The sequence below is a fragment of the Drosophila innubila genome (assembly GCF_004354385.1).
Source record: "Drosophila innubila isolate TH190305 chromosome 2L unlocalized genomic scaffold, UK_Dinn_1.0 4_B_2L, whole genome shotgun sequence".
In the NCBI taxonomy this organism is placed as follows: Eukaryota; Metazoa; Arthropoda; class Insecta; order Diptera; family Drosophilidae; genus Drosophila; species Drosophila innubila.
In genome coordinates this window covers 8439440-8465698 of record NW_022995372.1, presented here as the reverse complement: position 1 = coordinate 8465698, position 26259 = coordinate 8439440, and the positions used below count along the sequence as shown (strand labels likewise).

The window sequence follows — 26259 nt, the reverse complement described above, 5'->3', positions numbered from 1 at the left end:
TAGAATTTATTGGTGAAATAATATTTGGTTGTAAGTGAAGGTTCCCAAATCCTTATTAAATATATCTTTTATTTATAAAATATTATTCTCAGCGAATGGTTCCGATTATAGCTCGGAATCCATTGAAGAATCAGACTAAATCACGGAAAATCTAATTGACATCCATGATAAATATATAAAAAAAAAATTTTAAAAAATTTTTTAAATTACGCCAAAAAAAAATCCGCTCAAAAATGGATTGCTGCGCTATTGTGGAGGCTTTATTGGGCTTCTTAAATGATATATTCTTCTCGGATATCAGTAAGTTATTCTCAATGGTTCACCAAATGCAATTAAATTATTTTAAATATTTTTATAGCTGATGCAGAGTATTTTGGTGATTATTATTATGACGATGACTATTACTAATAAATATGTGTAAAATCATGGATGCATGTTATTAATAATAATAAAAAATCGTTTATGAACATGTCTTTTAAAAGCATTTCAATTGACCCGAATCACACATATCGCATCAATAAATTGGGGATTCGTGAGATTGATTAGAATGAAATTACGTATTATTGTTACGGCTCATTTAATGGTCGACAGACGATAGAGAATTCAATACAAATAAAAATGGATGGCATTTAGTTACAAAACGTTAAGCACGGCAGACAAAACATGTTTTGGGATCTATTGGGTGGCATTTTTGACTTTATAATGGGTCTCATATTTCCAAGTAAGTTCAGTCAAGGAATCTTTTGTATGTGTCTATATAGTTAATGTTTATTTTAAACAGGTTCCGGTGATGATGAGCCCGACTCTTCGGAGGTAGAAACAACAACCTGAAGCTTGTTCGTTCTTTTATATATGTGTATTTCGCATAATATATTTCGTTTTAATTCAAAAACAGTGCTTAAATATATAATCTATCAATTGGTATATATAAATGTATACATACGTATATATAACATAAATTGCTTTATTACAAATCCAAATAGGTAAAAAAGCCTGATTAAAATGTACTATATACAGATTGTAAAGAGGTTTTATCAACTCAGAATAACTTGTTGAGCTTTTTAAGTTCCTGCTTTTTCCACTTGGGCAGCTCATCAAATTCATAAAACGACATTTTAAAGACGGAAACAAAGTCATCGTGCGTTAAATGGACCTGGAAAAGTGATGAAATCATAAATATTATTGTTGTAATGAATATATAATCCTTAGACATGCTTTGACTAACCTCACGCCTTAAAGGATTAATTTCGGGCGGCAGCATATCCATTTCCTGCACCAGCACGTACAGTGGATATTTCTTGTGGCCATCGAAATCTTTCTGATTGTTGTTCAGATGCAACGCGGAGCCTTCCTTTAAAGCGTTGCTGGGCACAATGCTGCCCAGTTCCTGACGCATCTGCTCATAAGTGATGAAGTTCTGCGGAAGAAGAGACTTGCATTAGACAAAAGATCATTTATAGTGTGTATAGCGTTATCATACCTTGCCCAGCTCATCCTGCCACGTCTCGAAGAATCCCTTGAACACATTGGGTTCCGAGTATTGACGCACCACAGCCAAAGCCGTTGCAGAGCGTCGTCCGAAGGGAGCATTCTGTACATAGCACTGAGCAATGGATGTGTATCTATCGCGTTCCTGTTTGAGAGCCTTCGATCCCAGCCAGACATACGCCAAGGTGCCCGTATCGAGAATGTATGTGGAGTCGGCACAGAGATCCTTTTGCTCAAAACCGAGAATTTCCTCACAACGAAGTTGTGTTTGTTCCCACCAGACCAGGAAGAGTTGCACTGGAGGACGCGGCTTTGTTGGAATGGTGGTGTTCAAATAGCAATTGTTGCTCAATGTGGGTGAGATGTTGCCACCACCGTTGCTGCTGCCGTTGCACATGCTGCCGGCGCCGCTGCTGCTGCTGCTCGTGGTGCTGCTGGCACAGGATTGGCCATTGATGACCAACGTCTGATTGAAGTACATGGCCACCGATTGCCAGAACTCTTTGCTTTCTTTGCCCTCGAGGACCAGGGAGCTCTCACCGAGCAGTGCACCCACTGACTTGGCCATTTCACGGGCATCTCCAGTGCTGCTCTGGCCACACCAAACCCAAACATGATTCGTCTTGATGACATAACAATCCTTCGAGCTGATCGCTGACAATGGATGCTCCTCCACAGCCTTGGCATTATAGCTGGCATCGCCATAGACCTTCAACAGAAATGTTTCCAGCATAATGTTCGTCTTGAAATCCCAATTGAGATTATTATTGGAGTGGAGCAGCTCGCTGCGTTGGCCCCGCATTATGATCAGTTTGCCCTCGAAGAGCTGCAAGAAATGAGGCGTCTCATCGAACTCATACAACTGAACAAACATGCCAGCTCCATTCAACGCCTCGAAACTGGCCATGGCAAAGCTATCGGCTTTAGCTATTGTCTCCGCCGATGCCTCCGACCCGTTCCATTGATAGACGATGCTCTTGACGCCCACACAGGCCAGATCAGCGGGCACAACGGTAGCGCACTATACAAAAGATAAACAATTTACAATTTATAATAAATTCATAATTGTGGTTTCGGTTTACGTAATTTTTTTTTAAACCCACTACAGATTATGCCTTAACTGAACCTTTGTTGACCTATTTTCGAGTATTATTAAATGTTAAATGCTGTTTTAAATTTATTAGCTAGATGCTCAGTATCCAATCGAATTGACACAAACAAGGAAATCAAACAGAATAAAAAATGTTTTGATAAAAATATTAGAATATAAAAACCTAATATAAATTTATAAATTTAACATATTATAAATAAAATCACTACTGATAAATTTTTTTTGCAGATCTGCATGAAACTAATTTACATTTATTTTTAACCTTTTTATCTAAATTAACGTTTTTAAATTGAGTTGTTTTTAAAATATGTAGAAAAAGAAATACATTTTTATGTTGAAAAATTTTATTTTAGTATAATAAAGAAAGAAAATATAAATATAATACGTAATAAAGAAGCAGGATAGCTTCAGTAGTGAACTCCTACCAAACAATATTGAAAGATTAGTTAGCACATTCTCCTGATACTTTTCTACTTCCCCTTCTTGTTCCCTTTTAAATTCTTTCCCCCCTTTTACTACACAATTTCATGTTGTTCACACATCAAAACGAAAAACGCTTTAAAGAAAGCAACCGCTAAAGTGGCAAACACCATTTGGTCACTCACCTGAACGGTGTATTTAACCACATAGGAGGCGTTGGTGGTGAAGACCGCAACTTTGGTGGCCGGCAGCTCCTCCAGTTGATCGCCATGGATGCGATACAGAATGCGTTCGCCGCGTCCATCGTCCACAAGTTGCGTATCCGCAGCCATTTTGGGACGTTCACATAACAAGACTGCATCCAGTTTGCCAAACTTGGTCGATACAGGCTTATGACCACGTGTATTATCCTGCCAAATAGTCAGCCAGTTGCCAAACAGACGCTTAAACTCAACGGGCTCTTGACCCTCCAGGACACGCACTACCAACGTGCTATTTGGATATTTCTTCTTCTTGACAAAGGCACGTCCATTGCCCATGGCTGTGAGAGCATCCGCTTGCGTTGCCTGAGCTCCGACCCACAACCAAATGCTCTGTCCATAATTATCCAATAGATAGACGCCATGTGCATCGCTAAGATCATCCTTGCTGGGCATGCCCACATCCAACTGATCCAGATGCAGACGTCCTCGTTGATTGCACTTGTAAATGCGAAATTTATTGCTGCCATTGACATCGCCATTGGTTTTGCAATCGAAATCCGATCCCAATTTGTTAGTCTGATAAACCATACGTTGCTGCAGTGGCAACACTTTATTCCAGAGCTGCTTCTGCTCCGGACTCATGGACTGCTCGTAGCCATCATCGACAATACAAATCGTGCAATCCTTGCGCTGTCTCTGCACCCAGGAGAGAGCACTCCGGCGTTCAATCGAAGCACTCGAGCGTCCAATCCATACAAAGGTTGTGGTCTCCATCTGGAGCACCATTATGTAATCCGAATTAAAGTGCGTCCAGTCAATGTCCGCCAGTTCAACTGCACGCAACCATTTGCGTCCGTAAAGCTGGAAGAGACGTACTCCTTGCGGAGAATTAACCAAAGCGCCAGATAATACACTAAAAAGGAAAGTAAGGGTATCAGCAGTGTCATCAAACTCCAGCAAAAACTAACTTACTCATATCCCTTCTTAAAGTAGGACAGAAAACGCGCACTCTCATGATTCTGTGTCTCGCGATAAATGGACGCCACATTGCCCAGATACGAGTCCAGCTCCTGAACCTTGTGCACCACATTGGAACGATTCTGTTCGCTGACATTGTTGCCCAACCAATAGTGTATATACCGCTCCAGCGGTACATTCGCTTTTTGCTCGCGTGTCTAGAAATTAAAATTAGGAAAAAGTTGGGATTGGTAGACATCTTTGTATACTTACAATGGTCTCGTGATTCGCATAATGTCCCACTAGACTGGTCGCATAGATGATGTAAGCGCAGTTGTCGTAAAATGTGCCATATTGTGCTCGAGCCACAGCCTCCAAACGATCCTCATCGATCTTCCACAGCTCAAAGGTTAACGCATGTTTCGGCACCTTGCGGAAGGTGGCATCCACCTTCAGGTCGGGTATTGTGTTGGGACGCACCTCCTGACCAAAAAAGGTTTGTAAATTGAATTAGTTTAAAAATAATTAATTTAAGGGATCGATTTTATGATACGTTCCGACTCAGATAAATACGTAGGAAAAGTTCGGCTTCTCCTAATTCCTATGAATACACCATATAAAAAACTCGATCCTTTTTAATCTGTTACAAACAGGGCCACAGAAATCGAAAATGTATGGTGATTTGGCAGATTTTCGGTTGGATTTGCTTTATGGGCTACCCCTTATAAGGACTAATTTTAATTTATCTTGATATCTTGGACCCCACGTTATTTAACCTATCTTAATGAAATTTTTAGTATAAAAGTATATTATATTAAACTTTGTAAATACATATTGTATCTTATGAAGAGGGTGAGCAATTGTTGTGAGAAAAAATTTTCATATCTTTTAATTTCATCATCGAAAGCAACAAAAATTAAAAAAAAAACAATTAACATTAAGTAGGAATTTTGTATTTTGTCAGAACAATTACTTGTTTTTATGTTATATAGCTCATATGTCAACTGACCAAATTTAATGATGTTTTTAGGATACAAGATTAACATATTATAGATAACATTCAATTTATATATGGGGGGGGGGGGGGGGGGGGGGTAAACGAATCTCACAGAGATTTTAAACTTAAGTGTTAACCAAATTTATGAAATTTCTAGATTTAAATTGTATATGAACACGAATCGTTTGAAGATTTTTAAAAATACTCAATTTTTAGGATAGAAGACTTTAAAATGAATGAAGAGGAATATAAATTACCGATTCTTATTAAATTTTTATGATAAATAATTGATAACATATACGTTAAGTATCAATAAAGTGTAACTTGTAGATAAAGTTAAAATAATGTTATAAAAATGTTTTTACTGTCGTATTTCTAACTCTTCTTCTAAACACTGACAAACTTATCAGCTTTCGTAGCACCATTTTGCTATGCACATGAATGCCTCAATTACGTGTTTAATAGCTCCTGTCAAGGCCTCATTTAAAAAAAAGCATGTTTGAACACCTTTCAAATGGTCTGTAATTGTCTCCCAGCATATGCGACAGTTATCAAGTGCCGCAGGCAGGCTTTTGTCTTTGACAGCTGTGAAGGATGTGGATGTCTGATCGATGGCCAACAACAGTAACAGAAACAGTAACAAGTTGGCATCCAGAAAACCAGATAGCCAAGTTTTAGATTTGGGCGGGTATAGACAAGAGAGTTTGGTTGGGTATGCTCGGGTACGCTCTGCATTTGGCTTTTCCAATTTGGCCGCCAAGTGATAGTGAAAACTGTACCAGAGTGACGACGACTCGGCTTCAGCCAGTTTTTGTTTTATTGAACATTAATTTTCTTATTTATTTATGGATCGTGTGGAACGAGTGGAAAGTGGTTGCTTTCTTGGTAACCAGGTGGCTTTGGTGGCTTCTTCTATGCATCAAACTGATCTTTATCAACAGCTCATTAGGTTGGCGTTTTTTTAAATTAATAATCGTAATCAACCTTTGTCTTTGACTTTTCCTCCATTATGATAGCTTTTATTTACATTTTTGTTTATCTTTATTTATTTCCCCCCTTTTTTTGTGTGTTCATTGGCCAAATACGAGTTCATGCTTCGCTTGGTTGGGTGATGCCGTCACCATCGTCATCATCATCCGTCAGACAAAATGACATTTCATAGAAATCAGAGACAACAATTATAATTGAAATTGTTTTTAATATATGGTTGTTGTTTTCATTTTCTACTCACAAATATCATAAATAAAATCGTCAAATTGCTCGAAAACATTTTAATTATTGTCTGCAAATGGCAAGTGGATTGAATTGGTCCACATTGCATTTGTCGCTCTGATAAAAAGATGGTGAGACAATGGCAATAGACGATATGATTGATTCAGTTAAGACTGTTGACAGCCAAACTGCTATTTGTCATGGCCGTAAAAATACGTCTAAAAAACCGGCACAAACCGCTAGAAACAGCTGTATAAGATAAATTTGTTTAGTTTTCACACAGCACTAGATCAATTAGTGTCATCACCACCACAGAACTCTGCCCAGAAAGACAAACCCCAACTAAATAACTCTAATTGTTTTATTCTTATTTACAATCACAACAATTTTTAAATTAAAGCGTGTTACTCAGAAAATTCATTACGTTAAGTTGTGATCCCTTAAATAGAAATGATATAATGGTCGTCCTCTTATAACGACCGCACGACACAAAGAGCACGCGATTTTTTGTAATTGCAATTAGTTAAAACAAACTACAAAACAGTTATGAGATTAAAGAGGCAAGAAGCATGGAACGCGAGTTATTGTACATGAATACATTCCAAATAATATAAATGTGATAAAAGAAAATAAAATCTCCATTTCATCTAAACGTAATTACAAAAATGTTGTTAAGTAATTGGCCACATTAAATATGATTCTAATCTATCTAATTAATTCAATTATTCTCATTAGAATAAAAGAAAACTTATTTAAGAGCATAAACAGAAAATAAAATTCAGTTATAGCAATTAAATCAATCTTGAACCAAATAAGTTTGGGTGAAAATTTATGTTTTTTAGGATAAAAACAAAAACTAAAGTCGAGTAAAACCAATTTATTAGAAATTATATATAGTTTGATTCAAAGAGATTTCGTATACATATAAAAATTAGTGTAAGATAATAAACTTGACAATTTAAAGTTTTGGAGATCTGTATGATAAATTTCAGTCTGCCAAATCATTTAAAATAATCTTTGTACAAATTTTAGTTCATAACAATCCTATTTTTTACCAATCCTTTACTACAACATATTTTTAAAACTTTCTAATAACGTACAAAAAACTTTAAAAATTCATGACTGTTTATGCTAACTATTTGCTCATTATATTAACAATAAATAAATGCGAATAAATACGAGTAATAATTGACATCACGTGATTAGCAAGAGAAGACACAAGAAATTAACTTGTCGGCTTACTAAGAGTTTCTTGAAAAAGACGTTGATCGGGGGACGTAGACTTAAGTATGCATAATGAAAAGCCTGTAAATACCGTTTCTTTTGGTGACAACGTTAGCTCCATGTTGTTGTTGATTTTGTTGTTGACTGTCTCTTGCAATATTGGAGAGTAACAGATAGGCAGCCTTGAACTAGTTTTCAATTTGCCGGCGAACAATTGCAATCACTGCAAAAAGCTCAAAGTGAAATCCTTCTCCAAACTCGATTTTCTCACGCGCAACACAATTTTTAACTAAAATATTTTTCTGTTGTTTAATTTTTATGTTTAAATTATATTTTATTCATGTTTTTATTATGTTGTTTTGTTTAATATTATTTACTTGAGAATTTTGTTAAACTGTAGACCAAGTAAATCGAAGTAAAAGTGATTAGGAAAATGCCTCACAAATATGGACTGGAAACTGAATTGAGGCACCTTTCTCACACTCGCGTGAGGTTAGCGCGTGGATCGTAAACCGTTAGAGACTCAGAGATTCGTGACTTGCGAGGAACTTGGTAACTGGAAAGTGGTAACTGATAGAGCTACTCGACGGCCGAGTGCGTCGTCGTTGCCAGAAAGCCAAATGCAGACTGGTCGACGCGAATGCGGTGCCACCAAGTTTATGGCCAAGAGACACGAGTTTAACCAACTGGGAAGCACATTTGGCTGTGACTCAGAGACCGACTGAAGACGAAGACGACTATGACTCCGACTCCGACTCTGACTTCAACTGCGAATAAGAGTCGGGCGTGTAATATGAATGAAATTATCAGTTATGTGTCTTTAGCTGAGAAAAGTGAGAAAAGCGCAGAAAGCGCAGCATTTTACGTTGTGGTTAACAGTGAGAGGCAAAAGCAAAAAGCCAACGGAACATCAACCATGTGCATAATACCACTTGATATAAGTAACAGATAGATAAACATACACAAAAGGGATAGTTGTTATTCTGGCATTTCACCATTAGTACTTGCAATTATTAAAGGGTTTAAGGGTATTGCGGCTATGCTAAGAAATTGGTGACATTTTTCGATTAGAAGAAAGATTTTAACTATAATTATAATAAAATACATATATATGTATATAAAATTTGTTTATGTCTTATACATGTTTTTCTCTTTAAACATACTGTGTTTTAACATATTATATGTTTTTCTGCTAATTCATTTAAAGAGAGATCTTAGGTCCTAAAATCATAATATTCAATTAAATGTAATAATGTTTTTAATGACAATAATACAATATAATATTTATAATATATTTGGAAAACACACCTTAAGAACTTTGGAAATTTTTTGCGGATGATTTTTATGTCTTTGTAAAAAAAATTTTTTTTTTTAAATACTTTTTTATTTGTTACGACCAAGGCTTCAAACCGGTTCTGAGCCGAACCTTTCAAATTATTTACCCCCGATCCCGAACATAAACCGAAAAAATATCTTAGATACATGTTTCGGTTTGAAAAAAAAAATTACATAAATCTATTGATTTTCTAATATTACACAATTATTAGAAACTTGGGAAAAACATAAGGAGGGGTTATATAAACCAGTACACAAACCGAACCTAAGTCTTGCTCTATGGTTCGAGCCACCGAACCTAACCTTTAACGAAATTTAAGTGATTTGCAGACATGATTACAACATATACGAGTATAATTTATTTAAGAACTCATTATATTATTTATATTACATATTATTTAATTTTCCATATATTCTTTAAGTCAATTTGAATGTTATCTTAAGAACTTCTCTTTATAAGTTTAGTATACATTGACAAGCATCATTAAAACATATTAATAATTTTAAATAATATCATTTATTATTTTTTTTTCGATTAGGAACATGATTTTGAATCAGTCTAAAACAGATTTGCGGACCATCTCTTAATAATATCTTAACCAAAGATTTTCCTCTTAAAGAGTATATTACTTTGTCGCATTTGGTTTATTAGCCATCTATCTGTATTGGCCACTTGCTGTATTGACATTTTCCATATGCAATCATGCATTTCATATAGAGAGAGGTAAACATACGATTGGATGGCATCTATCAGGTTTCCCAATGGGTTTGTCAGCTGCTTTGCTTGGCTGGGCATTTACTTTTATGATTTATGCATAAAAGTGACAGACCAACATTGCCTATAACCATTAACAGCCCAAGGGAAACAATGGAGATTCCTCTCCCTCTCATGCGATCTTTCTCTCTTTCACTTTGTTTGTGTCAATTTTCCAGTGAAAAGTATTCGAAATGTTGGCGAACTTTGTTTACGATTTGTTTAACAATTTCATGTTTTGGCTTGAACGCAATTAAGCCAAAATAATGGTAATCGCTTTTGTCTATGGCTCTTTAATGAGTCAAAGTGTTATTGTGAAGCGTGAAAGACGCTAATGGGCCTATACTATGTGCCTTGGGCTTGAACTGAGTATCTTAGTATCTGTATCTTTAGCTCTGACCATTGTTGGGGTTGCTACTCGAAGGTTTCCGACTGCAACAAAAGCGTTCGCCTTTCAAAACAACAACAAACAGAGTCGGCTTACACATTTTCCCTGTGCAACACATATTTTTAAACAGATCTCCGACTTCAACTCTAACTCCGTCTCTGACAAGTTCAATCAACCGTTGAGGTTGAGGCGTGAACCGAATGGCAAAACGTACAAAAATGAAAGCAAAATGTAAATGCAAAGCATTTGCCATTGGAAATGTGCGACTTTTAGCATATTGAAAAGAAGAAAATTTCAAAAATAAACTTTAAAAAAAAAAATGATGAAAAATGTAATTTACAATTTATGGTAATTACACACGTCAAGACACAATAAATGGCCAAACAATTGACTTTTCCTTTTTTCATACCAAAAACTCTGTAACAATTTTATTGTTTGCCTTGGTTTTTTCTTCAGTTTTTCTTGTTGTCGGTCTCACCTCAAGACAAACACCCATTAACGACATTTACGTAAAGTTTAAACAATGCCAGAGTATTAAATGCATTTTACTTACTGACTAACAACAACAATAACAACTACAACCTGACTACATGGATTGCAATGAAAAGAGGAGCAGAAGTTGAGGGGAAAAAACCGGGACACGTTCAGCAAATGTGCCGCTTTGATTTTTTTTATTTAGTATTCCATCTGCTTTGGCCCGCTAGCGGTGATTGTGCCGATTTGTTTTTGTTTCTTTTGCTCAGCCTGCCTTTTCATTAGTCAACAACAAATGCTGCGCATCTCTCTGAAGATGGCTAAACTATGGCAAACATGCTGCCATTCGAGCCCCGATTCCAATTCCAATTCTCTGTGCTGTGGTCACATTGGCGTCTAACGTTAATTGCCAGCTACAAGATCAATCCGGGCCAGACTTGGACAGACCAGACTAGACAACCAGATGACCAGCTGTTTCTATCAGAAATGGAAATGTGCTGTTGTTCTTTTTTTACAGCGAAAAGTACACTGAATATGTCATTAGGTGTGTGATGAGTAAATCTTAATGATCTTGTCCAAATCTGTGTACACCATAATGTTACTTCATGAAGTTTTTACATAAAGATTTTCTAAGCTGAAAATAAGTGCTGGAGCTCTTAATATTTTAGGATGTTACGACATTATAAATGAATGCTGAATAATTTTAGATTATATGTGTTCAGAAAAATTTTTTAATCTTTATTTTTTAAGCTTTATCTGCTTAGAGGTACGATATTCCCAATTAATTTTACCTTAAGGATTTTGCACACGGTTTGCTCAGTCTACATAGAGATTACATTACAAAACTCATTTTTAATTGAGGATCTAGTAATGTTTACTATCACACAAAAAAACTCTACACGAGGTAAAAGTCTAGTGACGAGAGCATATTCTAGCCCCAAAAATTTCTGATATCCAATTTTGTGACGAGCAAAATTAAGTTTAATATAAAAATTTTAAATAAAACACGAAAATTGGAATTATTTTGCAAAAGGCCCCAACGGCCCCATTAGCTGCAATCATTTAAACGTTGCCCCTACCACTTACACCCTTTTATCTCATGAACCGGCTGAGTTAGCAAGAGTTTTAGTATGCTATTTTGTTAGTTAGCGCTAAACCTTTCGATCGGTGTATAACGCGGTCTGATCGGACAGTCGTAGCAAATTTTTCATATTAGCTGTATATATTGCTAGTCGATAGCTTAAAATTAATATACATATTATAGACTTTTAATTAATTATTAAAAGCAAAGCTTATTAGCTTGGCAAAAGAAGAATGAACATATATTTTTTGTATATATCAAAATAACACTAAGGTTAATAGGAAGCTTCATAAAATTATTATAACATATGCTTATCATAAGTTTCTGTAAAGAGTCTCGAGCATTCGACTAGATTTAAACATAAAACTTGTATTACTAACAGTAATAATAATAAAATATATTGTCTATGTTGCGCTGAAAATGCATTTTAGTTTAGCATTTCGAATTGTTAATTTGTATTGATAATGCAGCGATGTAAGCGATGCGATTAATCAACTCCATTTCGAAAGGTACAGAGAGCGGGATAAAGATTTAGAGGGAGAAAATCAAATTTTATAGATTTGTTTGCATTACTCTGGATTTGCTACCGTTAGGATTTGTGTAGACTGTGCGATTGGTAATTGTGAAGCATATCGAAAAGAAAAAATAAAATAAAATGCAAGACAACCGACAAAATCTAGCAGACAATTGGAGAGACGATACCTGATGGTGGAGGAGGCTGCTGTTGTCTGACTTCCCACGACAAAAGCTTTTGATGTGGGTGCGAGTTGAAGACAAAGTTCAAAATAATTTTAGGTACGAGTATTACTGTGTTACAGTGGGTGCTCGACGAGAAAGAAAGCAAAGCAAAGGGCAGGCAGAAAGGCGAGCGATTGCACAAGAAGTTGAACAACAATTGCTTGAGTTAACCCATAACAACCGACAGCTGTTACTGCTGCTGTTGCAGATGTATAGTAACCGTTATTTAACAGTTATTTAACATGCAATTAACCTGGCCCATACTAAAAAATGCAAATATATGGCCTAGCACAGTTGAGCCGCGTCGAGATAAAACCTTCAGTCCCTCAGTCAGCATCGGGAGCTCTGAATGTTATGGTGCAATAACTTTCTAACGAAAAGTTCGGGATTGGTCTCTTTTCCTCTCGGTTGGGGGTCATTCATCTTAATTATCACACGGCCAAAAAAGAAAAACCTCCAAATTAAACAAAATGTTGCTTTAATGGGCTTGGAAATTCATTAGACGAGGCCAGGCCCCGAAATATGATCACATCCCCAAAATGACTAGACTAGTCCATTGCTGACCATTTGCATTGTGAGCAGAGAGTAGACAACCATCTGGGGCTCAGTCTCATCAGAATTTGTATAATTAGAAAGTTTTGGCGTAGAAATTATTCCCACCTTTATGGCCCGGTCTCTGCGTGTTCTTTTCTACCATTTTTCGTTTTTGGGCTTGTTTTGACGTCTAATCACCGGAAGCTATCTCTGAGCATCTATCTGGCCATCTGATCAGTAGCAGACACACTTAATTACAAAAGCCGCGTCTCCGTCTTCCAGCTGTGCTGTCTTCATACAGATAAATCTATTTTCGTAGCATCCAAATGAGTTTCGGGTATTCAAATTGTGTAACGCTTGAAGTGTTGATTTGATTTCCATTTCTCATGTTCTTGTCTCATTTTTGCCTTGCTAATTAGACACGTTTGTTGATGTCTTCTTAAATATGACTCCCGGTATATACATGGAACAATTGTAGTTATTGATAGTGCTACTATCTGTCTCGCATTGTAAGAACTTCAAGGGCCACTTTTGATATTACACTCAATCGATTTTCTATTTACTATTAAATATTACTGGTTATTGATAATTTTTTGATCGAAACGGAAGATTTGAAGAGACAAGAAAATGCGTCTAGACACTTTCTAGAAATGCTTCTCTATTGGATCAGAAATATTTTTATTAAATATCGAAAAAAGATTGATAATATTTAAAATTTTACTTTCTTTGAATTTGTTATTTTCCGTATTAAATGTCTGTGTGTAAATGTGTAAGTTTACATTGGTGAATTTTCATGCTGTGGTAATGCAGATTGTAATTTGTTACCGCCCACGACATTCCTATATTAAATTCATCAATGATTTGTATGAACGGTGACTTGACGGGTAATCGGTGGTGGTGAATTGTAATCAATAAATTCACTAGTCTTATTATGTATTTTATTACTTTTGGGGTTTTTGATTAAACTTTTAAAGAGCTAATAAATGCATATACATATTGTACATATGTATAATTATATAAAAATAGTTAGTTTTAATAACACTGTTAACACATACATGAATCAACATTTTAATGCTGATTTTCACACTCACCTGCTTAATGAAATTAAACGGTGGCATTTTGTGCGCAATAATTTGTAGTGGTTGTCATGCAAAAAGCAAAATAAAGAAAGACAACTGCAAACGACAAATGCAGCAGCTGTTGACTTATTTTATGGTTAATGTTGTTGATGATGTTGCTTGTGTATTGTTGCAGTTGCGCTAGTAGTTGCACATTAAATGACTAAAGCCGCTCCCCAATTACAGCAACAGCAACAAATTAAACAATTTTAATCTATTTTCGCACTCCTTTAGCTGTCACCAACTAACACCATTCGTTTTCCCGCTTTGCTTTTGCTATTTTTCGAAAATTTACCGTTACACAAACACTTCGATATGAACACACACTCACAAATTAAGAGAGAGAGAGAGGAAAAGAGAGGCGCGCATGCGTACAATTGTTAAACAGTGTGTAGATTAGATCGTGTGCTATAATTAAAGTTTGTTGCTGCTGCTGCTGCTGTTGCTGTTTTTTGTGTAATTCATAATTTCTTGCGAAAATTGTGCAGCGGAAATAAAAGCTCTTTCGCACTTTCCAAACAAATTAACCCGAATTGTAAACGGAAACACGAAAGGCAAATAAGCAAACAACAACAATTGTAAATGCGTGAGCGTGAGTATTAGTATTAACCGTTGTTGCGCTCAGTGCTGGCTTAACCCGTGAAATGTCGGCTTACTACTGAACGTCCCCTACCTGATGACTTCAATTGAAGCGCGGCTCTGTGGCATGTCAAGGCAAGCGTAGCTTCGACGTCGACGTTGACGGCGGCAACGATGTCGGCGTCGACAGCGCTAAGTTTTGTGACCCTTTTGGGCGGACTTTTTGTTTATGATTGTTGTTGGCGCTGTAGTGTTAACCACCAGTGTGTTCACATGCACATACAATGTGAGAGAGTATGTGTAGTTCTTAATAGGGGTATTCCTGAAACAGAATATGATTAGATTATTATTATTATGCACATTTGGAATGATCATTTTGGTATCAAAATTAATATAAAATCTAATCGTCAACTGTTTCAGGAATACACCTAATGTGAGTGTGCAGGTTCTTGGAAGTTACGCATACAGTTTTCAGCCTTATGTTTTATTATGTGGAATAGTAAAGCAAAGTTGGAAATAATTTAAGCGTCGCTTGCTGACGTCACTCTTCGTATTGTTGTTGCTGCTGGTCGCGCATGAGCAACAGTGAACACTCCCGAACAAGGACACGTGCCTGTGCAATGTCCCGCAACAGACGCTCCTTTGGAGCCCGCAAACCAATTGTTGTTGGTGCTAAATTGCTATGCATTTCAGCAATAACGCTCAACAGATTGGCATAGGCATCCTTAATATTGACCACTTTATGGGATTCTGTTGAAAAATAATTAATTAGATGAGGCTTAATTTAATTTTGAAAGACTTACCTGTTGTGCTTGCCCCCATTCCGGTTGACATTGACAACAGCAGTTGAGCCTGGACATATTTGGTGTACTCCAACTTGGCCAACACCTGTTTGTATTCTATGGCATATGCAACCGCATCCTGTGCCACTTTTTGTTGCAGCTGCATTTGCACTTGTTGCTGCTGTTGCTTGTTGTGCAATTGTTGCCTGGCAGCTGCTGAAGACGGACCTACGGGTATGATTTCCACATGCGGTGCCAGCTCCTCAGGAGTCTCAAAAGATTTTTGCTCGACTGCATCACTATTGTCCTTGGTCGGTTGATTACAGTTCGATTTCTGTGTGGGCACGGCAGTTACCGTTATATCGCTATATCTCGAACGAAATGAATCCAGATCCAAATAGTTCATTTTAGCAATTACTTAGACCGTCTGTTGAATACCTGCCTTTTTGACGTTTGAATATTTTTGACAGATCTTTTGACAAGTAACTAGCTTGTCAAATTATATATTTGTTGGGTCTCTTTTTAAATAAAAACAAGAGATTGAAAATTAGTATTTCCATTCTTTTAAGTTGAGATGATATTATTCATTTACATTTAATCAAAAGTAATTATTCAAATCATCATATTGTTATTAAATTAGAAATAGATTTTATTTAATTAGAGATGTTTTCATTAAGAAGAAAGTTTAAACTCAAGGAGCAGAAATAAAAAAAAAATGTATATAATTAAATATTTTTTGAATTATTTAAGTTATAATTGATTAAAAATTTGTATCCTATTATTATTAGACTCCTAAAATAATTTCGTTTATAATAATTTAATTATGGTTAGCTATAGATACTAAAGATCAGCTCTGTAATATAATATTGTTCTATCCAGATGGAAATCATCTTTTTGGCTCTGATCAAGAAAAAGTTTAGTCTTAAAAGCTATGCAAAGTACTTTTTTTGTATATGCCTTTCAAGCTAGTTTTTTTAAGGAGAAACCTGACAACACTTCCTACTTTTTATGTACCCTACACAGATAGTAAGTATAGGGGGTTACTCTCATTGCATATTTTTAGCCAGAGGTTCTGTTACGCTAACAACCTGTGTTTCCGCACATCACATTTGGGCCAGAGTGACGTGCGGGTAATTACCGGCAAAAGAATAAAACTCATTCATAAGCCGACCATTCTTTTTTTTTTTTTGGCTTTAATACCAGTTAGTAGTTGGTCAAAAGCAGAGGCAGCAGCAACGCCAGCAGCAGGCGGTCAAGCGTGCTTCCCGCACGCAGACACATTCGTTCTACCCCCGAAAACAAAGTAGGGAGCATGACGCGTTGAATTAAAAAGACACCTGGAGAGGGTTCAGCTTTGTTTCCCAGTTTTGTTATTGCCGCCAGTATTTACGAGTTAACAAAGAAGATAGAGTACAACAAATTTGGTATGCTACAGTCAGGTTGCAGTTCAGTTGCTGTTCTGCTGTTGGGATTGCAAGATCTCTTGAAGATCGCGCTTTGTTGGCTCGCCGCATTCAAATCGATGATAGTCAATAATATCGATGGATCGCTCTTTGAGAATTTCGCCAACAGTTTTGTCAGCATCCAGCAGATATTCCTGGTATATGAGGCAGGTTTCATCATCTTTGTTCTCAGCCGGCTTATCCTTATCGTATTCGCCAACTTTAGCTGGCTTCATTCCCACAATTTGCTGGCAAATGCCTTTGTGGATTTCAACATCCTCAAATTCTCTTGGAGAACGGAATGCGACAATGGCACCGTATTTGCCCACTTGTGTGATATTTTGGGTGGTGCCGACATTTGTAGGTGCCGGATGCGCATAGCCCGCCAGCATCAAATCATTGTTCACCTTAAAGCAAAGGGCACGTCGAATAATGGCGTTTTCTCCAATGGCACCGATGAGTAAGGCCAGATGATCGGCCAGCGAACCGCCTTGTGGTGTTTCCAGATTCTTCAAAGCATCCGAGTCGAAGCCAAGCTAAAAAAATGGCATCTTATTAGTATATACAATATAATTTTTGTTAAGAAATGAGCATCGCATCGCATCGGGGCAGACTCCATATGTTACTATATCTATTTTGTCTATCCGTTTATGCAAACTAGACTCTCAGTTTTGAACTACCATGATGAAACTTGGTGTTGGGTTGATTTTTACCTGCAGGCACTACAGTTGTCAGAATCAGACGGATCGGACTACTTTATCTTGGGGGAAGTCAATTGAAAATCAACCTGTAGTATGAAAAACTCTGGTATTATGTTATATGTTCCTAAAAGATTTGGTTCACTGACTAATATAGTTGTCATAGAAACAATCGGTCGAAAATCAACCTATAATATGAAAATCTTATACACCCTGACAATATTTGGTTACAATCGGACTACCATAGGAACAATCATTTGAAAAGTGTATTCAGGTGTATAAGGTTATCAAATCTTCAGCATGCCAAAGACAAAGTCTTTCTTGCTCTGTTTTTAATAGTTACCTTCCAGAGATCACCATCGAACTCGGTCTGGTCTGTGTAGTGCAGCACAATGCGCGACACGTGATCCACAAATCGCTTGAAGGTTTCATTGCGTGCCACAAAATCCGTCTCACAGTTGAGCTCCACCATTGCACCACGATTGCCATTGATTAGAACGCCAACGAGTCCCTGCGCTGTCACTCGATCTGCGACTTTTGTGGCCTTGGACCAGCCGAGAGATTGAGCCTGCTGATGCAGCCATTTCTCTGCCTATTAAATGAAATTAAGTTAGTTCCCTCTCTCTCCGTTTCTCTCTGTCATGGTTATTCCCCTCTCACTCGGGCTTACCTGGTTGACATCGTTGTTATGCAACTCGAGCGCCTTTTTGCAGTTGGCGAATGTGTAGCCGGTCTTCTTGCGTAGCGCAGACAACGCACTCTTCTCAAGACCCGCACCGGCGGCATATAACTGCCGCGTGGTGTGAAGAGTGCGATTAAAAAACTTTTGAAGCAGCATTTGAATTTATTTGTTTGAACCAAAAATTTGTCTGGGCTTTAGTTAACTTTCAAGTGGTTTACTTGTTGCGCTTAGCCTGCTGCTACGGGCAACGAGATTTTGTTATTTCCTGTCACCTGCGATTTGTTAAATCAATTTCGGACTATTATGAATGGAATTGCGTGTGATTTGCATTTGTTTTCAACTCGTTGGTATGTTCAGACACCGGCTGTGGCTCTAAAATAATACAAATAAACGCGTTGCGACGCGTAATTCAACAATATCTATTAATGTAAGTTAAGTATTGCTTGTGCAATACTTGTTTCCCGTATTTATTTTTAATTTTGGATTTTTTTTTTTTTTTTGGTGTTTTTTAGTTCTATTTTGACGGCCGGCTCTTACAAATATATCGATTTGACATATCAGTGTGTTGTTTTCGATGAATCGAAGACAACTCTGACAATATTTTTGTTCGATATATTTTCGACCAGTGCTGCCACCAACCGAAAAAAAGGTCGGTGTGCGCGCGTTATTTGAAGCCAAATACAGGAGCAACAACAATATGGCGAAACAAAACCCAAACAAGGAAATACCCAGCTTTACATCGATTTGCGGTGCACGACGCATCTGCTCCAAATCGAAAATGTTATATACGCGTCCCAAGCCAGATGTACTCCAGAGCATATTACAATCAAAGGCGAATTCTGAATATAAATCACGACGTCTATGGTATGAACTTAATATGCCCGAGTGTGCAAGTCGCTTATTCGATGGCCAAATGCTGTCTGATCTGCCCGAGAGCATGGTCTGTGCGAAATCACGATCGCGAAACAGATTATCCGACAAGTCTGGAGAGGGTGAGTCCAAAGGAAAATCAACTTCAAACTACATGGCCATGCGACAGGAACGGGAGAACTTCCGTCGCAAACTTGTAGAGCTTATCTTGAATATGGATGATGAAGATCGTGAAACGATCCGCAACCGCAGATCTGAGTCTGTTTTTCCCGATCAGAGTGAACGTGAAGTTCTTCGTTATTATTACTATATCAAACATGGCATTGACACAATACACGTGTCGACTATTAGCAAAAAGACACTTAAAAGGTAAAATCAAATTATTAATCAAACTATGTTTCAACAATTACAATTAACAATTACTTCTTTTTAGGATCATAAATCTGGTGCCGCCTTTATTAAAGAAATGGGAGTCAGCTTTAGTAGAAAACGTTGCCGAGGTACGTTCGGATTATGTGTTTGCTATGAAAAAGGCTGTGGTGGATTTTGTCTTGAGGCATTCGGTTTTAGATCGTTTGACCCAGGAGGGCACGCCAGCCACCTTTAAAACACCCGAGCGACAGGAGATCAAAATCTTGATGAACCACTGGCGTTATCGGTAAGTTATCCATACATATACATTTATATCAGTTTACCAGCCTTGCGCCAAGATTTCATATGATCCATCAGAACATTATTTTATTTTGAGAAGATCATCCGATTGAAATGTTTTTGTTCAGGCTATTTTAGCGTTTAAGAATATACTCTAACGCAACGTATTAAAATTATTTCATCCAATTCTATTTTAGTTCATCTTAACTTTTATTTGATTTTAAATAGCAGATATTTCTTAAATATATAGAAGATTTTAAGGCTTTAAAAGAATGAATTTATTTAGAATGTAAATTGAAATTACATAGTGTTAAATTAGAAGCCTTAAGGTTCCGACTTCAGGAAAGTCGTTAGAAAGTTGCCAGCTTCAAGGCATGCAATTGACGTGCAATTACACCCACACACACACACACACACACACACACACAACATTTACGTGTTTGTGTGAGAGTGTGTGGGTTCCTTTACAAATGGTATAAAGAAGTCAATTCCAAATGAGTCAACAGCGTGCGAAATCTTATAAAATAACTTGACAATACTTCTGTGGGAGGAAAACTAAGAAGAAGCGCAGGGCGAGATTATTAAGAGACTGGAATTATGCTGGGAGGGAGGGGTAGGGGGTGTTAAGAGAACGCGAAAAATCGCTTTGTGGCATACCCAAAAAGTTTTTAACCGCACTTTTCCAACTACAATGGCTGCTCAGCGGAAATGGAAAAGCAGCAGGAGCAAAAGTCGAAGTCGAAGTTGGAGCAGATGAGGAGGCGAAAAAAGCTGAAAGTTAAATCCTCCTGTGTATTGGTTTGACATTTGATGAGCAACAACACAAAGGTGGGCGGTAGGTTGTAGGCGTGACAGACACAAACATATATAAGTTGTAAAAGGGATATGCTTAAAAATGAATTGAACTTGCCGCTGACACTGAGTAGCAAGATTGGGGCGTAACAAGGGGCGTGGCGACACTCAGTATGGAATGATGGAAAAACTTTCGTTGTAGTCGTCGACTCTAAGTGGGTCGTCTGGTAAATTGGGCTGCCTATCGAAAGAGGAAGGGAGAATGGGTGGGAAGGGGAGCTCTAATTTATAGCTTAAGGCATTTAGCAACATTAAAAGTGGGCCAGGTTAGCCAAAGGCGTGGACGGTTTTGGATTTCTGCACACTGCCTAATGGGCCATATTAAAATAGCTGAAGTGAAAAGTTTTGCCATTGTGATAATTTACATGATTCCCAACGTCATCTCCTCTTTTTCTCCCTTCTCAGTTATGATGAGAATCGCAATCGTTTGATGAAAACACTTTTCTGTATCCATCGAAGCGTTGCCAGCATTCTCGAGGTCTGGAGCATGAAATACAGCATGAAGAACATGGTCAATATTGAAGAGCTTAGTAAGGTCGATAAGCCATTTACTCTATTCAATTTTGTGGTAAGTATTTAACGATCGACAATACTTGAAGCGTAATCTAATAATTTGTTCTTTTTGTAGTATTTGTGCGGTAGCCAAATCGATATTGCCAAGATCTTGCTTGAGGACGTGTGGTATGGTGAGATCCATACAACTTTATTGAGGGCCAGCAAACGTGGCCAATTGCCGGACATTAGACGCATGACGTTGGTGAAACGTTTCTTCAATTGTGTCGCAGCTTTAATGACCCAACAACTGGAGGACATTTGCATACGTAGTCTGAAAGCTTTTGCTGATTTTGTCTGCGATTTTGGGGTAAGTAGAAAGCCGAGTTAAGATACAAACAAGTTTAAAACTAAGCCCAATGATTTTACTCAAGCCTTTCGAATTTTGACTATCTTTAGGTATTAGCTTAGCTATACTTTACTGTATTCTTATCATAATAAGTCCTTCCACATCTCCCTTCTTCATCACACTACTTCAATAAGCCTTCGAACCAAAATTGTTCACCTTGCATGTAAACAAATTAAATTATTCTTATTGCATTCAAACTTTCCTTAATTTTTTGTAGCTTCTAAAACTATTTTTAAACTTTTTTAATTCGTGATCCGGCCAGCTCTCAACATTTATCCAATCTTTATTTATCCCCTCCCCTTCTTTACTCTACGTGGGTTAATTCTCATTAAGCTTATGCACGAACACCACTCTCTTAATTAAGGAGCGTTTAACTTAACAAATATAAAAAATTTATTCAAATTATATTTTTATTTTAAATATTATTTTTCTTGGGTACCTTCCACTTCTGCAATTTTGTACTGCACCTCAGCCCCAGCCTTTTTAAATAACCGAAGCATTGAACCTTATCTCCTGCCGTATCTTATCTACTATTCTTCGTTCATATTTCCTATCTCTTCCCTCCAATCTTCAGCTATGTCTTATCTATAAAACTTAATTCTTCTATAGTAAGTTTCAACATTTGTTCTAAGGGATCGGCAACTTCTTTACTACCCTTTTCTCTATGATCTACAGCATTCGAATCCTGGATTTCAAATCTCCATATTCCTAGCCGAAGAGGACACAATTGCTTTTAATCCTGGATTCTCGAAAGTCCAAAGTGAACTGCTGCGTGATAGATTCGATTGTGATGAGTGTACAGTCAATGCCTAGGATCGAGGGAAAGCTCTATACGGATCTGAAGATCTCGAAAAAGTTTTACTTGACGCCGACTGTCCCGGATAGCATTGTAGCCGATACAAAGAATAGGATTTGTATGATGCTGGAGGAGCAAAGAATTGGACCCGAGCTGCGATTGCAGGACTTTGATCAGTTTATCGATCTTATTAATGGCATTGATGCAGAACGTGTTGCACGCTTCATGGAGAGCGATGCTACATTTGAGCAGTACATTGATATGGTCTATGAGTATCGGGAGAAGGAGGATCGGATTGCGAAGGAGGTGTGGGGTGTAATAAGGATGGGATTGTACGAATTTCATCGGGGAAAGTTCATTGATCACATGGAACAGTTGGCGAGGCAATTGCAATCGGATCTGCTTGCCAGGATGGTAGCTGATCAGCAAGCGAGGATCAGTCGACTAGGCAAAGAGTATGATACGATTGCCAAGAAGGCATTGACTGTGCCCAAGGATACGGCGGAATTGATGGAACTTAAGGCTTATGTGGTGCATGCCGAGGAGAATCTGGTGCCGGATATGGAGACGCGCCTAAAGGTCAACATGACGGAGATACTCTGGTTAATGGATCACACGCTGTACTCTCCGTTGGAGATCAAGAACAACAGCAACTCATTCCAATGGTATCTGAAATTGGCCTCAGTTTTTGAACAGCATCGGGCCATTATCGCGGAGAAGATGATCGAGTACCAGGAGTTGCTCAAGAAGCGCATCGAAATGTTCCGTCGGGAGTTGCAGAATTACTACGATCAAGTGCAAACCTACGACACTTGGGGTGACATCAAGCAGCTGTCAAAGTATAAAAAACGAGCAACAGTTTTAGATCAACGTCTGGTCACTGCCATGGAGACCATCGATCAGATAAATGAGGAGGAAACATCCTACGGTTGGGATCTCTCCCAATATCCCGTGCGCAAGAAGACCCACGATCAGTTGAAGCCCTATAAAAATCTCTTTGATGCTGGACAGGACTTTATAGACAAGTGGGAACTATGGATGTATTCCCAAGTGGGATCATTTGACCCGGATGAAATTGATGGTGATGTTGCCAACTTTTATCGTGTAATACAAAAACTGGAGAAGCTTATGGGTGAACATCCCACCACGATGCAGCTAATCTTGGATGTCAAAGATCAAATCGAACAATTCCGTGGTCATATGCCAATTATTAATACACTAGGAAATCCTGGCATGAAGTCGCGTCATTGGGAACAAGTTTCTGAGATTATTGGCTTCCCTATTAAAGTCTCGCCGGAGTTGACTCTCGAGAAGATTATTGAATATCAATTGGATGAGTATGTGCCCAAATTCGAGGCGATTTCAGAAAGCGCTACCAAAGAGAATAATCTTGAAAAGGCCATGGCTAAAATGGCCAACGAATGGGAAGGTGTTGAGTTCAATATATCGCCATATAGGTATAAGTTTATCTATTCATTTAAATTAATGTTTTTCCAGTAATTGAAATGCCTCCCGCAGAGATTCTGGTACCTTTAAGCTGTCTGCCGTGGATGACATACAAATATTGCTGGACGATCAAATCATCAAGACGCAGACAATGAAGAGCTCACCCTATATCAAACCATTTGAGGCAGACATACTGTAAGTACACTGTCAAACCTGTCAAAGACATGCAAACATACGAGCACTCATTCCTCACTTCTTACTTCTCACCTTTCACCTTTCACCTCTCACTTCCCATTCACGTTGTGCATTTGCAGCAAGTGGGAGGCTAAGCTCATGTTGCTGCAGGAAATCCTGGACGACTGGTTGCGTGTCCAGGCTACCTGGATGTACTTGGAACCTATTTTTAGCAGTCCCGACATACAGCAACAAATGCCCGAGGAAGGTCGTCGCTTCAGTGCTGTGGATAAGGTAGGTTTAATCTAAAGTTTTCACTCTAGATCTTAGTTTTATTTGTAAAGTATTTCTATTAAGGCTGCAAACCGGTTCTGAACCAAATCTCGTAGAACCGGTTCGGTTCGGGTTCTTAAGTAACCTGAACCGAATTATGAACCGAACCCTTCAAATTATATACTTTGCGAAACCGAACCTAAACTGAACCGCTTAATTACATAAATTTTATGGTTTTCTAATAATACGCAATTATTTGAGACTTCGGATTAAAATAAGTCATATTTAAATCTTCACATAAATTTAAATTATTAAACTTTTAATTTAAAAAAAAAAATTATTTAATTCAAAATGTTGAGAAAAATATATAACAATACAAATATTTTTGGTATGAAATTGAAGCAAGGCTCGAACCCAAACCTTGGGTTCAGGGGGTATATAAACCAATATGCGAACCGAACCGATGTCTTGCTCCAAGTTCGAACCGCCGAGCCGAACCTTTAACAAAATTTTGGAGGTTTGCAGCCTTGATTTCTATGGAATTAACATTTTAACAACTTTTATGATCTTTAAATACTTTCGCAGATCTGGAAGGAGCTGATGAAGCAAGTGGCTTCAGATTCTCGTGTCATGACCGTTGTGCAAATTGATAAGATGAATGATAAGCTAAAGAAGGCCTATTACTTATTGGAAATTATCAAAAGGGACTTAATGCATATTTGGAGAAGAAACGTTTGTACTTCCCGCGCTTCTTCTTCCTGTCCAATGACGAGTTACTCGAAATACTCTCGGAAACAAAGGATCCAACACGTGTGCAACCGCATCTCAAGAAATGCTTTGAGGGTATCGGCACATTGAATTTCACTGAGGAATTGGAAGTTACAGCAATGCGTTCCTCAGAGCGTGAGGAGGTCATTTTGGTGGATGTCATCTCAACAGCCAAGGCACGTGGTCAGGTCGAGAAGTGGCTACTCGAACTCGAGTTTGATATGAAGAAGAGCTTACATCACAAGATATCGGAGGCATTCTATAGTTATGTGAAGATGCAGCGTAATATCTGGGTATTGACCTGGCCAGGTCAATCTGTGCAGTCCATATCGTTGACCTATTGGACTTTAGAGATAACTGAATGTTTTGTCAGCGAGACGCCGAAAGAAAGTCTGGCCAAATATCTGCAAAAGTGCATGATGCAGATCAATAAGATCGTTGATCTCGTGCGAGGTGATCTCAACACTCAGAATCGTATAACACTTGGAGCTTTGGTTGTGTTGGATGTCCATGCTCGGGATGTGCTCGCTGAGATTGTCGAGAAAGAAGTTGAGGATCTGCAGGACTTCCAATGGCTGTGCCAGCTGCGTTATTATTGGGAGGATAACAATTTGGATACACGCATGATCAACTGCTCGTTGCCTTACGGATATGAGTATCTCGGGAATACTCCTCGTCTTGTGGTTACTCCACTCACAGATCGTTGCTATCGCACTTTGTTTGCCGCCTTGAATCTGCATTTGGGCGGCGCTCCAGAGGGTCCAGCTGGCACAGGAAAAACGGAGACCACCAAAGATTTGGCCAAAGCTGTGGCGAAGCAATGTGTGGTCTTTAATTGCTCAGATGGCTTGGATTATTTGGCACTGGGCAAGTTCTTTAAGGGTCTTGCTTCGTGTGGCGCCTGGTCGTGCTTTGATGAGTTCAATCGTATTGATTTGGAGGTGTTGTCGGTGGTTGCCCAACAGATTTTGACTATACAACGTGGCATTAATTCCGGCTCCCCAACGCTGGTCTTTGAGGGCACCACTTTGACTTTAGATCCCACTTGTGCTGTATTTATCACCATGAATCCTGGCTATGCGGGTCGCTCTGAGTTGCCGGACAATTTGAAGGTAATGTAAATGACATGAGCTTATTTGTTTTTAAAATGTTGCTCGAAACATTTTTATTAATTTTAAAAATTTCTTTTTCGCAAATTTAATTCCCGGAATAAGAATTTTTACACTAATAATATTTTAAAAAGTAGTTTGTTTTGCTATATCATATCCTTTAAATCCATATCTATATCCTAGTGCTCTAATATGATAATTA

The 26259-nt window shown here is 37.9% G+C and overlaps 4 protein-coding genes across 5 annotated transcripts in view; 1 reads left to right on the top strand and 3 right to left on the bottom strand.

Moving 5' to 3' along the window:
- Positions 1 to 940: 940 nt before the first annotated feature.
- Positions 941 to 14163, bottom strand: LOC117782149 (villin-like protein quail). 2 transcript variants are annotated; one of them, XM_034619127.1, is made up of 7 exons: positions 14008 to 14163; positions 4453 to 4662; positions 4195 to 4397; positions 3205 to 4135; positions 1481 to 2509; positions 1226 to 1417; positions 941 to 1153 (listed from the first exon to the last, which is right to left on the bottom strand). In XM_034619127.1, exons 1-7 carry the CDS (start codon positions 14032 to 14034, stop codon positions 1040 to 1042), a joined length of 2706 nt encoding a protein of 901 aa, XP_034475018.1. In that variant the 5' UTR covers positions 14035 to 14163; the 3' UTR covers positions 941 to 1039. The 2 variants fall into 2 exon arrangements, with proteins under 2 accessions (XP_034475018.1, XP_034475017.1); XM_034619126.1 differs by lacking the exon at positions 14008 to 14163 and adding an exon at positions 7704 to 7911.
- Positions 14164 to 15078: 915 nt separating this feature from the next.
- On the bottom strand, positions 15079 to 15834 carry LOC117781115. The gene is made up of 2 exons (XM_034617836.1): positions 15417 to 15834; positions 15079 to 15363 (listed from the first exon to the last, which is right to left on the bottom strand). Exons 1-2 carry the CDS (start codon positions 15799 to 15801, stop codon positions 15155 to 15157), a joined length of 594 nt encoding a protein of 197 aa, XP_034473727.1. The 5' UTR covers positions 15802 to 15834; the 3' UTR covers positions 15079 to 15154.
- A 908-nt stretch (positions 15835 to 16742) lies between these two features.
- LOC117780024 (elongation factor Ts, mitochondrial) lies at positions 16743 to 18708 on the bottom strand. Its single transcript, XM_034616391.1, has 3 exons — positions 18206 to 18708; positions 17879 to 18127; positions 16743 to 17373 (listed from the first exon to the last, which is right to left on the bottom strand). Exons 1-3 carry the CDS (start codon positions 18371 to 18373, stop codon positions 16843 to 16845), a joined length of 948 nt encoding a protein of 315 aa, XP_034472282.1. The 5' UTR covers positions 18374 to 18708; the 3' UTR covers positions 16743 to 16842.
- Positions 18709 to 18727: 19 nt separating this feature from the next.
- LOC117780023 (dynein heavy chain 7, axonemal) overlaps positions 18728 to 26259 on the top strand; it is a 28377-nt gene continuing 20845 nt past the window's right edge. Inside the window, 10 exon segments of the mRNA XM_034616390.1 lie at positions 18728 to 19456; positions 19521 to 19745; positions 20996 to 21158; positions 21219 to 21452; positions 22167 to 22264; positions 22266 to 23744; positions 23806 to 23928; positions 24048 to 24201; positions 24766 to 24874; positions 24877 to 26060. Of these exon segments, the coding sequence (XP_034472281.1) occupies positions 18915 to 19456; positions 19521 to 19745; positions 20996 to 21158; positions 21219 to 21452; positions 22167 to 22264; positions 22266 to 23744; positions 23806 to 23928; positions 24048 to 24201; positions 24766 to 24874; positions 24877 to 26060 (4311 nt within the window). The 5' untranslated portion in view covers positions 18728 to 18914.